General features: G+C 37.3%; 1 pseudogene and 1 gene segment (V, D, J or C); one reads left to right on the top strand and one right to left on the bottom strand.

Moving 5' to 3' along the window:
• The first annotated feature begins 7,488 nt into the window (after window positions 1-7,488).
• LOC102871695 lies at window positions 7,489-7,937 on the top strand. The segment is given in 2 exon segments: window positions 7,489-7,534; window positions 7,621-7,937. Coding segments are annotated over 2 exon segments (363 nt in total).
• A 1,387-nt stretch (window positions 7,938-9,324) lies between these two features.
• On the bottom strand, window positions 9,325-10,829 carry LOC102871294 (annotated as a pseudogene).
• Between the last annotated feature and the right edge of the window lie 2,271 nt (window positions 10,830-13,100).

Raw genomic sequence — 13,100 nt, 5'->3', positions numbered from 1 at the left:
CCGTCTTTTTTTTTTTTTTTTTTCAAGAAGCCCAGGAGTATTCTGTAAATTATTGTTATGGGTGCCTTGTCTGAGATAGTATTGTCGAGTGTTTTTTTTTTTGTTTGTTTGTTTGTTTTGTTTTGTTTTCTAGATGTACATTTTCTTTTCATTCTATTTGGAAAAGTTTTTGATGAACACAGGGATTTAACTTTTATAAGGTCTCATTCATTAACTTTATCCTCTTCGAATTGTGCATTCTGGCCGTATTTGTCAACCTCTCCATACCATATACTGAGCTTTCTAAGCTTGTACACAGTTGTTTCTTATAAACTTTATGATTTTCACCTTTACTACACATCTCTGATCCACACTGAGTTGATTTTTGTGGACAGATCTTCTGTGTTTCTGGTTAGGTTCACTCCGAAGTATCTAGGTATGCCATTGGCTATATAAAAGTTGATTGGGCCTGATTATTTTGGAGTATCATTCTTCTAAGGTGTACAGCACTCCTCTGTCAGTTTCCTGCACTAAGGTAATCTGGGTTTACTGTGATGATGAACCTTGTGCCACTGGGGCGTCAAATGACATAAAGGTTGCCCATGGTGGAAAGTGTTTAGTGGAGCTCCCAGTTTCTGACAGGTTTGGAAGCAGGAATGACATCCACTTCCTAAACCACATGCATCTGGAAACTTTAGGAAGTTTGAATAATGATGGTAGTTATAGAAAGGCTTCAGGCCTTTTGTTCATAGGGTCACTATGAGTCATGCTCAACTCGACAGCAATAAACAAAACAATTTTAAACAGTATTGTTTCTTGGTTTCCTTCTCTGAGTTCTCTTTGTTACTCTAGAGGTCTTTCACTGACTTTTGGATATTGGTCTTGTATACCGGCACCCTAATAATTTTTTTCATTAGCTCTAGCAATTTGTTGTTGTTGTTGAGTCCTTTTCTGCGCACACTATCATAGCATCTGTATATACTGACAGCTTAACCATCTCTTTGCCTGTCTGGATGCCTTTAATTTCTTTTTCTTGTCATATTGCCTTAGCAAGTACTTCCAGTACAATATTGAATAGAAACGGTGACAGTGGGCATCCTTGTCTTGTCCCTGTTCAAAGGAAAAGGTTTTTAGTTTTCTTTAATAAGAATGATATTGGCTCCTGGTTTTGCATATATACTTTCCATCATGTTGAGGAAATTCTCTTATATTCTCATTTACTCTGTGTCTTAATCAGAAAGGGGTGTTGGATTTTGTCAAAATCCTTTACTGCATCTATGGCTCATATCATAGAGTTCTTGTTATTTGTTTTGTAATGGGAATGACATTGTTTTTCTTATGTTGAACTCTCCTTGGATTATCTGTGAAGAATCCCATTTGGTCTTAATGAATTCTCTTTTTTATTTGCTTTTGGATTCTATTGGTGAGGATTTTTCTAAAGATTTTTGTGTCTATGTTCATGGAAGATACTGATTTGCAGTTTTCTTTTTTTTTGTAACATCTTGCCTGTTTTTAGTATTGTGCTTGCTTCTTCCATGAATTCTTAATGTTTTAAGGTTATTAGTTTCTCTAGAATTTTGAACACAAGTAATACATTCACTTAGTTTCCTTCCAATATTTTTAGTCATTTAAATATTAGTTGAAAAATTAGATATTTTAATATTGTTATTTTTAACATTTATATTAGTTTCACTTTTAAAATATCATTAATATGTTTAAATATAATTTTATGATACAATTTAAAATTATTTTAAAATATAATTAAAACATGTTTTGTTGTATTTTACAACCTAGTGGAAGATTCACTCTATAATTCTAGTCAATATTTTTTCCCACAAAAGATGGAGTACAGATATTTTATTTTTTCGGCAAGAGCAGGGAATATTACATCAAGGAAATCTTTTCTGGTCATATAGAAATCATTTCATCATTTAATTTTTATTTTTTTATTTTACTCTACAATTGCTCATTGTAGCCATTTTCTCTGAATCTGAGGGGGAAAGAATCCACAAATTGGCACGTGATTCCTCAGTACTTGTTTCATCAACTTAATGAAGGTGACTTCAATCCTGTTGATAGGGTTGTCATGCTATTTCTTTCTGATCTGGACATTCAACAGCACTTTCAACATCTTGCATCACATGCAAACATCACAAGTCCTGTAGAAAGTTGTTCTCTCATTATTCTTAGTATTCTGAAGACTTTTTGTTGCCAGAAGTAGTTGGGCACAACTCCTTTTTCATCTGACCTTATTTATACTCTGTGGATATAAAAAACCTAGTATAATATTGATTAAATTAGGAATCCCAAGACACTTTTTTAAGTTCATGCAAATTCTAAATACAAACTGAGAAGCAGTTGTAGGAAACTAATACAGTAACAATACATGGTTTAAAATCAGGAAAAGTTGTAACCTTTTTCCAAATTATGAATTGTGTATATTTAACTTATAATATGACAAGCTGGACAATATAAAGAAGGTGCATCTCTACTGAAGGAAGGCCCATCAACAACCTGTGTTATACAGAGAAGGCAACTCTTCTTGAATATAGGAGACTTGAAGCGCTTTCTGTAGAAAATGAAAGACTGCAACCTTCAGTATGGATTACATCTGAACCGCAAGAAATCAAAGATCCTCAGCACTGGAAAAGTACGCAGCATCATGAGACGTGGAGAAAAGAAGTCATCAAGAATTTTGGTTGACTTGGATCCATAATCAAAATTTGTGGTAACAGCAGTGTAGAAGTCAAAATTATGTGTTGCTTTGGAAAATCTTGCAGTCAAGGATGTCTCCAACTTCTAAATAGCAAGGATGTCAGTGTAAAGACTAAGGTGCACCTGATCCAAGACATGGTTCTTTCAGTTACTTCCTATACATCTGAAAGTTGGAAAATGAATAAGGATTACAGAAGAAATAGTGATTCCATTCCACTGTGGTGTTAGAGAAGAATACTGAATTTTCATTAAGTTCCTCAACAACAAAGAAGTCTGTCTTAAAGCAACCAGGGTGCTTCTTAGAGGCTAGGATGGTGAATGTGATAGACCCATTAAAACGATCACAATGTATGTAACTGCTTCTGTTTTGGAAATTAATGTGACTATGCAACTCTTTTCAGAGAAATATCAAATTAATGTATTGACATGTGTTGTTTGACCATTCACATGGAATGTCTCTCTCTCTCTCTCTTTGAAGTTTATACCTGGAGGTCTAAATATGCTTTTAGTACCTTCATTTTTCTTTTTTATTCTCCCCTTTTGATGCACGTGTTCTTCTCTGTACCTGACCCATCTAGCAATGCAACCATTTTTCCTGAATATTGTCATATATTTAACGTTTAATTATATTTTCCTTTAGAATATTTCTCATAATCTGTTCTATTACAGTGTTCATTATCTATCCACTCTTGCCCCATTATCTGCCCATCTTACCCTCACCTGTCCTATTTTATTACAGTGATGTTATACAATACTTGACCTTTTGTGACTGGAGTATTTCACTGAGCATATGTCCTCCAGACTCTCCCATGCTGTGTAATGCCTTAAGAGTTTGTTATTTTTCACTGTTGCATAATACTCCGTTGTGAACACACCATAGTTTTTCTAACCATTCTTTTGTTGTTGGGCATTTGGGTTGCTTGCTCTGTGGAATTTTCTCTTGAATAATCCATGTGTGAATGTAGATTCTTACATGCAAAGCTGGCTTTTCTGCCATGATTTACCTCACTAAGTTACCCCTGTCCTATGTAATAATACCCTTGTCCTTTCAGATAATTTACTGACAATATGGTCTTTGACGATTAAATATTTGACACAAGGAATTGAGTCTTTCTCATTCATGGTTTTCTTTTTTTGGGTTTTTTTTTTTTTTTAGCTATTTTAAGATTCCTGGTCATATTCTCAATATTGGCACACCAAATTTTACAGTCAGCGATTAGGAAACACCTGCATAAAAACATAATGACAACACTGATTCCTCTTAGAAGTTAGCATTAGGAGCCTTGTGCTATTGTCATGGAACAAGAGCAGGACTATAGCTGAGACTCCGCAGAGGTGCAGGAACAGAGCTGGAGCTCAGAACAGGCCTGCCTTGTGGAGTAATGAGCAGCCAGCAGGGGGAGCTCAGAGCCCACAGAGCACATGGTGGCCACAAAACAAAGAGAAGGGAGGAAGTGTGTTTCCTGTAGGGTCTGGCTTTCTTTCTGGGGCTCAACATAATCTTCCCTTTTATGTGCTAACTTTTAGGACAAAAACTTTTTCTTTGGGTATAGCCCATATATACCCCACATGACTTCTCTATACAGACAAAGAGAAAAAAACATCTGAACATGTATGATTTCCTTTTGCTTGTCAAGATGACCAGTGAGTCCCCAAGAGATTTGGTCTACTGCCTAAATTATGTAGGAAGTATTTCCTCGAATTAAAAAAAGAAAGAATTAAAAGGCCTAATGGAGCTGGAGTATAGATAAATACTGGGCAACGTATATCTGTCCATTGAAGAATGTCATTGTAACAAATAATTTTCTTTTTTCTGGGCTATAAAAAAATATTATGGCATCTAACCTACAGGCTTGAATGGTGAATGTGATAGACCCATTAAAACAACCACAATGTATGTAACTGCTTCTGTTTTGCAAAGTATTGTGACTTTGCTATCACTTGTTATGTATCAGAGAATTGGACATTAACTAAAGAGGATAGAAGGAGAATTGATGCCTTTGAGCTGTGGTGCTGGAGAAGAGTATTGAGGGTACCATAGACTGCTAGGAAAACAAACAGATTCATCCTGGAAAGGGTTAAACCGGGCGGCTCCTTGGAGGCAAGGATTCTGAGGCTTCTTCTAACATACTTTGGACATGTTGTAAGAAGAGACCGGTCCTTGGAGAGTGACATCACACTTGGTAGGGTGTAGGGACAGTGCAGGAGGGGAAGGCCCTCTCTGAGGTGGATTGATTCAGTGACTGGGGTAATCAGGATGGGTGTGTCAGAGACATTGCGGATTGGCACAGGACAGAGCAGAGTTTAGGGCTTTTGTAAGTAGGGTCGCTATGCGTCACAAGCAACTCAAAGGCACATAACAACAACAACAACAACAACCTACTGATGATGCTCAGAGACAAAGGTTTTGTTTTCTGTGAAGTGTGAATTTTATTAAATTTTATTAAATTGAGGGGTTAAAAACTGTGCTTGTTCCTCAAATACGTATTCTTTTGTCCAACTGCTGAAATTTAAAAATCTATCCAATCCAAAAACAAAACAAAAAAATAAAAAAACAAAAAAACCTCTGTGATTTCACCTGTACCCATCCTCACCGCTCTGTTCCAACTCCTTCTCCCCTTGGACCATAATATATGTTTTGCTGGTTATCTTTTTACTTTTATAATGTAAAGGGAATAGAAAAGATCTGGTGAGAACCTGAAAAGACAGAGTAACCGTTGTGATGGTTCAATGGTGATTAATTTCATAAAACATAATAAATGAGAATGATTAGTTGAAACACACTGAGAACTAAGAATAGTGTGACAGACACTGCATACAAAACATGTAAGCAATAAATATAAAATAAATTTAAAAAATGAAACAAAACAAAAATGACCTACTTCCACTGATGGCTAACATTGAAAGGAATGGGAATCTCAGATCACTTATTTGTGCTCATGAGAAATCTAAACCTTAATTGGAGGCAGTTATGAGAACAGAGAAAGGGAACAGAGCATGGTTTAAAAGTAAGAAGGGAGTGTTTCTGGGTTGTAGTCTTTCTCCATACCTATTTAACTTGTATGCTAAGCAAATTTTTCAAGAAACTCAACTCTTTGAAGAGGAATGCGAAATCAGGATCAGAGAGAGACTCTTTAATAACCTGCATTATGCAGATGACACAGCCTTCCTTGGGAAAAGTGAGGAGGAGAACAAGCACTTGTTGCAGAACATCAAAGAATACAGCTTTTACTATGGATTGTATCTCAATGTCAAGGAAACAAAGATTCTTACCACTGGACTGATAGACAACATCATGGTTGGTGTAGAAAAGGTTGAAATTGTCAACAATTTCATCTTATTTGAATCTATAATCAGTACCCTTGGTTCTGTTGTTGTTGTTTCTATGCGTGTTCTAGTCTGCTCTGACTCATAGCGATCCTATGTACAACTCTCAAGCCTGCTCTATTTTGAGCCAATTTAACTGTCTCTGACACACCTATCCCCAATACCCAGTCCTTGAGTCAATCAATCTCATCCAGGATCTTCCTCTCTTGTCCTGTCCTTGCAACCTTCCAAGCATGATGTCTCTCTCTCTCTAAAAACTGGTCCTTCCTTGCAACATGCCCAAAGTATGTCAGATGCACCTTCAAAATCGTTGCCTCCAAGGAGCAGCCTGGTTTTATCATCTCCAGAATGGAATTTTTGTTATGATAGTGGTCTATTTTTCTAATGCAACTTGTCTTTTCATTTCCTTTGTACTAGCAGTCAGGAAATCAGGTGATGTATTGCACTGGGAAAGTCTGCAATTAGGAACCTCTCCAAATTATTGAGGAATAATGATGCCAGTTTGAGGACAAAGGTGCGTCTGATCCAGGTCATGATTTTTCTGATTACATACTATATATTTGAGAGCTGAACTATCAATAAGGATGGCAGAAGAAAATGTGAAGCTTTTGGGCTATGAGATTGAAGATGAGTGCTGAACATGTTTGGATGGGCAAAAGAACAAGCAAATGTGTCTTGGAGAGGATACAGCTGGAGTGCTCTTTGTAGGAAAAGATGATAAGGCTTTACCTCACATACTTTGGTGTGTTGCTAAGAAAGGCTGTTCTTTCGAGAGGAATACAATGCTTGGAAAGGTAGAGGTTTGGTGAAGGAAAGGAAGACTGTTGGTCAGACGGATTGACATGATAACTGTCACATTGGTCTCAAATGTGTCAGAAAATGTGAGAATAACACAGGATAGGACAGGGCTCAGATCTGTTGTCCATACTACTCACTCTAGGCTGGTCTCGACTCAACAACACCTAACAACAACAATAATTCATTCTAACAGATCCACTTGGATGTTATTCTAACCAATAACAAATCAGAATTTTTTTAACTCTAACCATTGCTAACGCATTACATCTAGACAGAAATAAGTATAGGAGCAAGAACACAATGATTCTGTTTTCTCTTTTCCCAACCATTTTCTGTGTTCCTCAGTGAGAAAGGATCTCCACACACAGTAATTCAGGAACTAGTCAGCAACCCACAACCTCAAATAGAACTGATGCCATTAATCAGCTGTGGCTTGCATTCTTGCCATCACTGTGTGGTGTCATTTAAATAGTTTTAATGTAATCATACTCTTCTCAATTTAAATCTTGCCATATTCTTTTATGAATATGCAAATAAATGAAGGTCTACAAAGTTAAATATAGATATGTCTGTGCCCCAAAACATCACCCCAAGATCAGCACCCTTATCCCACCACAAACACACATACACACACACACACACGAATCTTGAGATCACAGCTCTCTCACCATGGACTGGAGCTGGAGAATCATCTTCTTCATCACAGCAGCTACAGGTCAGGGGGTCCCTAGTCCCTGGGAGGAGGACAAAACTGTGACTATTCAGAAGGAATTTCATTGAACTCTTTTGTGTTCTCAATAGGTGTCCACTCCCAGGTACAATTGGTGCAGTCTGGACCTGAGATGTCCAAGCCTGGAGCATCAGTGAAAATCTCCTGCAAGGCTTCTGGATACACGTTCACAAGCTATTATTTGCACTGGGTGCAGCAAACCCCAGGACGAAGGTTAGAGTGGATAGGATACATTTATCCTGGTAATGGTGCAACAAACTTCGCACAAAAGTTCCAGGGCAGAGTCACCATGACCACAGACACATCCACAAGCACAGGCTACATGGAGCTGAGAAATCTGAGCCCTGATGACACGGCCTTGTATTTCTGTGCAAGCGACACAGTGTGAAAACCACACCCCGAGTGTGGCAAAAACTCTGACTGAGGATACAGCTGTGTTGGCAGAGGAGGGGACAAAATAAGTAGATTGCAAGTTGTCTTAATTTGGGATTGAGTAGTTTTTAAAAAGGAACGATAGTAATGTGTATTAGTCTAGTTAGATGTTGTTGTTGTTGTGTACCATCAACTTGGAATTGACCCATAAGGGCCTCTCCAGCAGGGTTTCAGAGAGTATAAATTGTTTGAGAGAAGATTGCTTTTCTTTCTCCTGTGAAGTGACTGGTAAATTCAAACAGTACAACTTTGGGTTGGCAGTGAAGTTCCTTACCATGAGGCTACTAGAGATGTCTTCAAATACACAAATTTCTCAGAGGGAAAATTTACGTGTATGGTGGGATCATTTGCAATAAGGCCTTCTCATTTATTTTTATTCCTAGTTGTAAAACAAGATATGAATTGTGTTGTCAGCCTTGATAGATGGTAAAGTTATGATGCTTGACTGGCAGGATTTCTCTTACTGACCTGCTGAGTTATATTCTTATTGAAAACTCCTTGAAGTCATGCAGATTTTGGTTTGTGCATCAATCTTTGAGAAGTAAAGGTAGTTTGGATCCTTGAGGTGTTGACAAGGATGGAATATTCTTCATCACTCAAAAGAAAATAATTTCACTTCTGCTTTGAACCTACACCTGCACTCAAAATGTCCAAATTCATGAAGTCACTCATATTAGCATGGGGTTTTTGTGTGTGTGTCTTTTTACATGCATAGACTTATACATCATTGTCTTTGTCCTATTATATACAAACAATTCATTACAATAACAGAATCCATTCAGCTTTTTGAAAATATAACCTGATACAAAGTAGTAACAAGTCATAAATGATGAAACATGAAGACTAGGGAAGCACCTGTGCTTTTAACTGCCCTGGAAATCACTGTTCAGTTCCATACTGCCAATCCCTTCTTTGCGGACTGAACACTTTGCCAAAACTTTGTTTTGTTCCTCTGTTTTGGAAGTGGTTGTTTCTGTATCCCCCCTTAGGTCGCTGACCCCTGAAACCTCCTCCTTTTCTTCAGTCCTGTCATCCTCTGAAGCCTCTCCTTCCATCCTACAGGCCCAGGAATCCTCTAACGCCTTCTCTTGACTCCCTGGAGCCTTGAAATCCTTCTCCACGTCCCTCCAACTTTGGCAGGTCAGTGGCCACAGAGAGTTGCCAGCACCTAGAACTCATGTCATTTTTTTCCTGTATTTCTGTTAGTACTGCAGTATGGACATTAAACAAACACCCAATTCCTTTGTGGAAGATCATCTCCATTTTGAAATCAGTATGTTTTCCCAGCTGCTCTTTAAACTCTTTCTAATTGTAGCTAATGTTTAAAATGTGAATTAAACACTCTAAGTCATGACCATAATGCCCACATCCACACTGACCAAGCAGCACTGGTCGACTACTGTGGTTCCTGAAATGTGGGTTTGTGTTTCTGCCAGGGCTTCCACAGATCCTTTTCATAGATGAGTTTCTCAGCTGGTGGCATCAAGTGATTTATGCCTTAGGAGGCACAGGATCCAAATACTTGATGGCACCTTTGTTGGAAGCTATTATTATTTCTGCTGCAGAAGATAAACTTATTCATTTACATTTAAGTCTTACCTTTTTGCTTTATGTGTGCCAATTAATATTATTCCTTGAACTGATAAAAGCAGATATTAATTCCTGTCTGTCCAGCTCTATCTATTCACTCAGAACAACGAATGTAGGACTTCATATCCTTTGGCAGAGAGCTTTGTTCAACCAGATCAACTTCAGGGATATCTAATTCACCCCAGCCACATTTTTTGCAACTAAAATGCCAAGATCACCATTTTTAAAACCTTTCAGTGTGATTTCCCTTTGCTTCTGTGGGGTGTGTCCCTTTAATGATTAGAAACACTGCTTATTGGATGCTTTCTAGAACAGCTCCTAAGCTTCGTTCTTGGTTTCACAGAAGATAATGGTGTGCCCATGATACCACCATACACCCGGATAGAACACCTTCAATGACCTCTACACTATGAGTCCAATGATGCCTGATAACCAGATGCTCCACGGTTGTTTCCGTTTTCTGAGTTTTTATTTTTTTCTATCAGGTCCACCTGCTTATATGTAGGTTTTACGTATTTCTCAGCAACATTAAATTCTCAGTGTATTTGAAAGCAAGTTGCAGAAAAAAGTTATGATTAGGGATTGTGTTTTGAATCTTTCCTGTATACCACAGATAAAACCTCTTTCACTTGATGAGCAAAACCCATATCCAACATCTGGTCAACTTCATGCAGGAAATCCTTGCTTAAGTTAGGTGAGGTCTAGCTTGCCATTCTGTAGGTGGTCTTGGACACATGTAGTGTCCCAACCAGAATGTCAGTCCCATTCCTCACATGATCCAATTGACCTCCGTATTGTGTTCCACCATAAAAAGAAGACACTGAGAGGGGTTTTTTCATGTTATAACTGAAGTTTTAGCTTACTTGATTTGCTGAGTCTCTTGAAGGTGAAGAGTAGCCTCACTTTCTCCCCTGAAGGTCTCCCTGAAGTCTCTCAGTCAAGGGGATGGCAAAGGAGAATGTCTTCCAAATTCTAGTCTGTGTCTGTGCAATTAAGCCTTTCCCACCATAGACCTGATGAACCATCTTAACTTGTATAGGAAACAGAAAGTTCACTCCTCAGGTTTTGAGAATTTCCAGAGTCACTTCAGAGACAAGAAAATTGAGTAAGTTCCTTCTTCTTGTTCCACTTGTATTTCCTGTTACAGTTTGCTGTTACTGTCTTTACATGTGAATTCATAGATTTTAGGCGCAGGTTCAGAATGAGGGAATCTATTCTTCAGTTTGGGTTGGGTTCTCCCTCTAATCTCTCCATTCAATTATTTTCTTAAAAGCATCTGTTTGTTCCTCTGAATTTTCCACGCTTTTGTTGTGTTTTTTTTTTAAGTGTTAAAAAACTTTAAAAAGAAGTAACTTGATATTCAAAAGATAATTTTTATTTCTCTCACTTTTGATTTTAGGAGACATACTGGCATGTTGAGATCACTCCTCTTTTCTTTTTTTTCCCTATTAGATTTGGGGAAATTTATTTCCATTTCAAAAGACTCTGCTTTCTTTTTTGTCTTTAGAACTTTGGGAGAAACAGTGTCTTCTTTCTCTTGTACTGAATTTTCAATCTTAGTAGATTATGACTTCTCTTTCTTATCATTCTTTTTATTGTGTTTTCACTATGTTTCAAATTTTCCCATGGTCACATTTGATTCCAAATTGGTGTCACTAAGGTGTTTTCCAGCATCACTCAGCATCTTCTTTGAAACATTACCCAGCTCCTCAACAATTTGTACAGGAAGAGATGAGACATATATTTTCTGCCTAATAAATTTTCTGTGAGTTGGTTCACAAAGTCTGTTAATGACATTTTCTATATTTCATTCAGAACCTAAATTAACCTATTTCACCCTCTTCTCTTATTGCACTGGGAAGTGAAAGTTACAAGCATTTTTTCTTCTGTGTCCCCTATTATTTACACACACACACACACACACACTCAGAAACACACACACACACACACACACACACACACACACACACACACACATTGTTTTGCTGCTATCAGCTATAACTCACAGCTAACTCGTGACAGTACATAATTGCTTTATAGGCTTTCCAAGGCTGATTTTTATTCTTTTTGTTTGTTTTTACAAAAACAGATTGCTAGCCTAGCAATTAACAATGTGGCCAATACAGCTTTTATATCATATTCATTATATCATATTCACAGATAGTTGAAGAAAAGCTGTCAATTCAAAGGTTTTCCAGATGCAAGGCAATTATTTTAACATAATGAATTCCCTTTTTAAAGATATGCACATCTTCAATCTGAGTATCAGCTTCTCATTATAATAATCAGAAATAATAAAATAGAAACTATACATCTTCAGTCACATGATGAAATACTATGCAACACTCAGTAGCAACAATTTGTAAAAAATACAATATGGAGAGGCTGGAGACCGTTATGCTGAGTTAACGAACTCAATCTCATGAGGACAAATAATGAATAAGACTATTATTGTAAAAATATAACGATAGTAAGGTGTGTATAAATTTTCACAGAGGGAAGGGGAAGCAGTAGCGGGCTGAAGGTGGGTGTGGGAGGAAATCACAGGGTCACAGACTTGGTTGATGGATGGAGGGAGTGGGGGACGAAGGAATTAGGAAAGATCCACTGGGGACCTGAAAAGATATGGTAACAGTAGGCATAGATCAATTATGATTAATTTTGTAAGACACAATGTATGAGAATAGTTATATGTAACCTAATGTGAATGAAAGAACGTGAAACACAATGTACATGAATGAAACACAATGGGTGCAAATTTTATATTCAAACCAATATAAAATAAAAAAAAATATAAAAGTGTAACTGAGGAAAATACATTGTTGACTGTGGATCCTAGTTAAAAAAAAAAATCCTTGACAAAGCTAACAAAAAGATATAGAACACCAAGGTATTAGTAAACAAACTGATGCATGCACACATTGAAACAAATCAATACTGTAGTTTAAAATGAATATATTTTTTATTTTTTTAATTATTTTTGTGTGAGTGTACCATCAAATTAGATCTGACTGGTACAGGAGGAGATTGTCCCTCCTTCCCCGGCAGAGGATCTGGTGGATTTGAACCGTGCACCTCTGGGATTGTAGTTGCAGTTCCTTGCCACTAGGCCACCAGAGCTCACCAAAATGAATATATTTTGAGATACACAAAATAAGGAATGATGCACATATGAATATGTTGAAAAAATAAGTGAAACAAATAAAGTTATATACTGTTTTAACAAAATATATTCTATGGGCTAATTATATCACTACATGACACAATGAAAAAGCAATTTCCTGACAAGCTATCATTGCCACCCAACCAGCTTGAATATAGTTACAACTTCTAGGGTACTGTGTTCGCTGAGAATGCACATATCAGGGACTTGTTATTTAGTAGTGAGGTTATTTAGCAAACAAGTTCTACTCAGTGCTAATGAATAGCAGCCCAATGGTTCTCTCTTTCCACTCTGGAGGAGGAGTCTTAATAGGTCTCCCTGATGTCTCCACTCAGCGAATAATACTGAATCTTTCTCTCTCTCTCT

Source organism: Elephantulus edwardii, unplaced genomic scaffold, assembly GCF_000299155.1.
Source record: "Elephantulus edwardii isolate Elephantulus edwardi_28Jun2011 unplaced genomic scaffold, EleEdw1.0 scaffold00019, whole genome shotgun sequence".
In the NCBI taxonomy this organism is placed as follows: Eukaryota; Metazoa; Chordata; class Mammalia; order Macroscelidea; family Macroscelididae; genus Elephantulus; species Elephantulus edwardii.
Note: the sequence above shows the minus strand (reverse complement) of the source record. Positions and strands in the feature narration are given on the sequence as shown.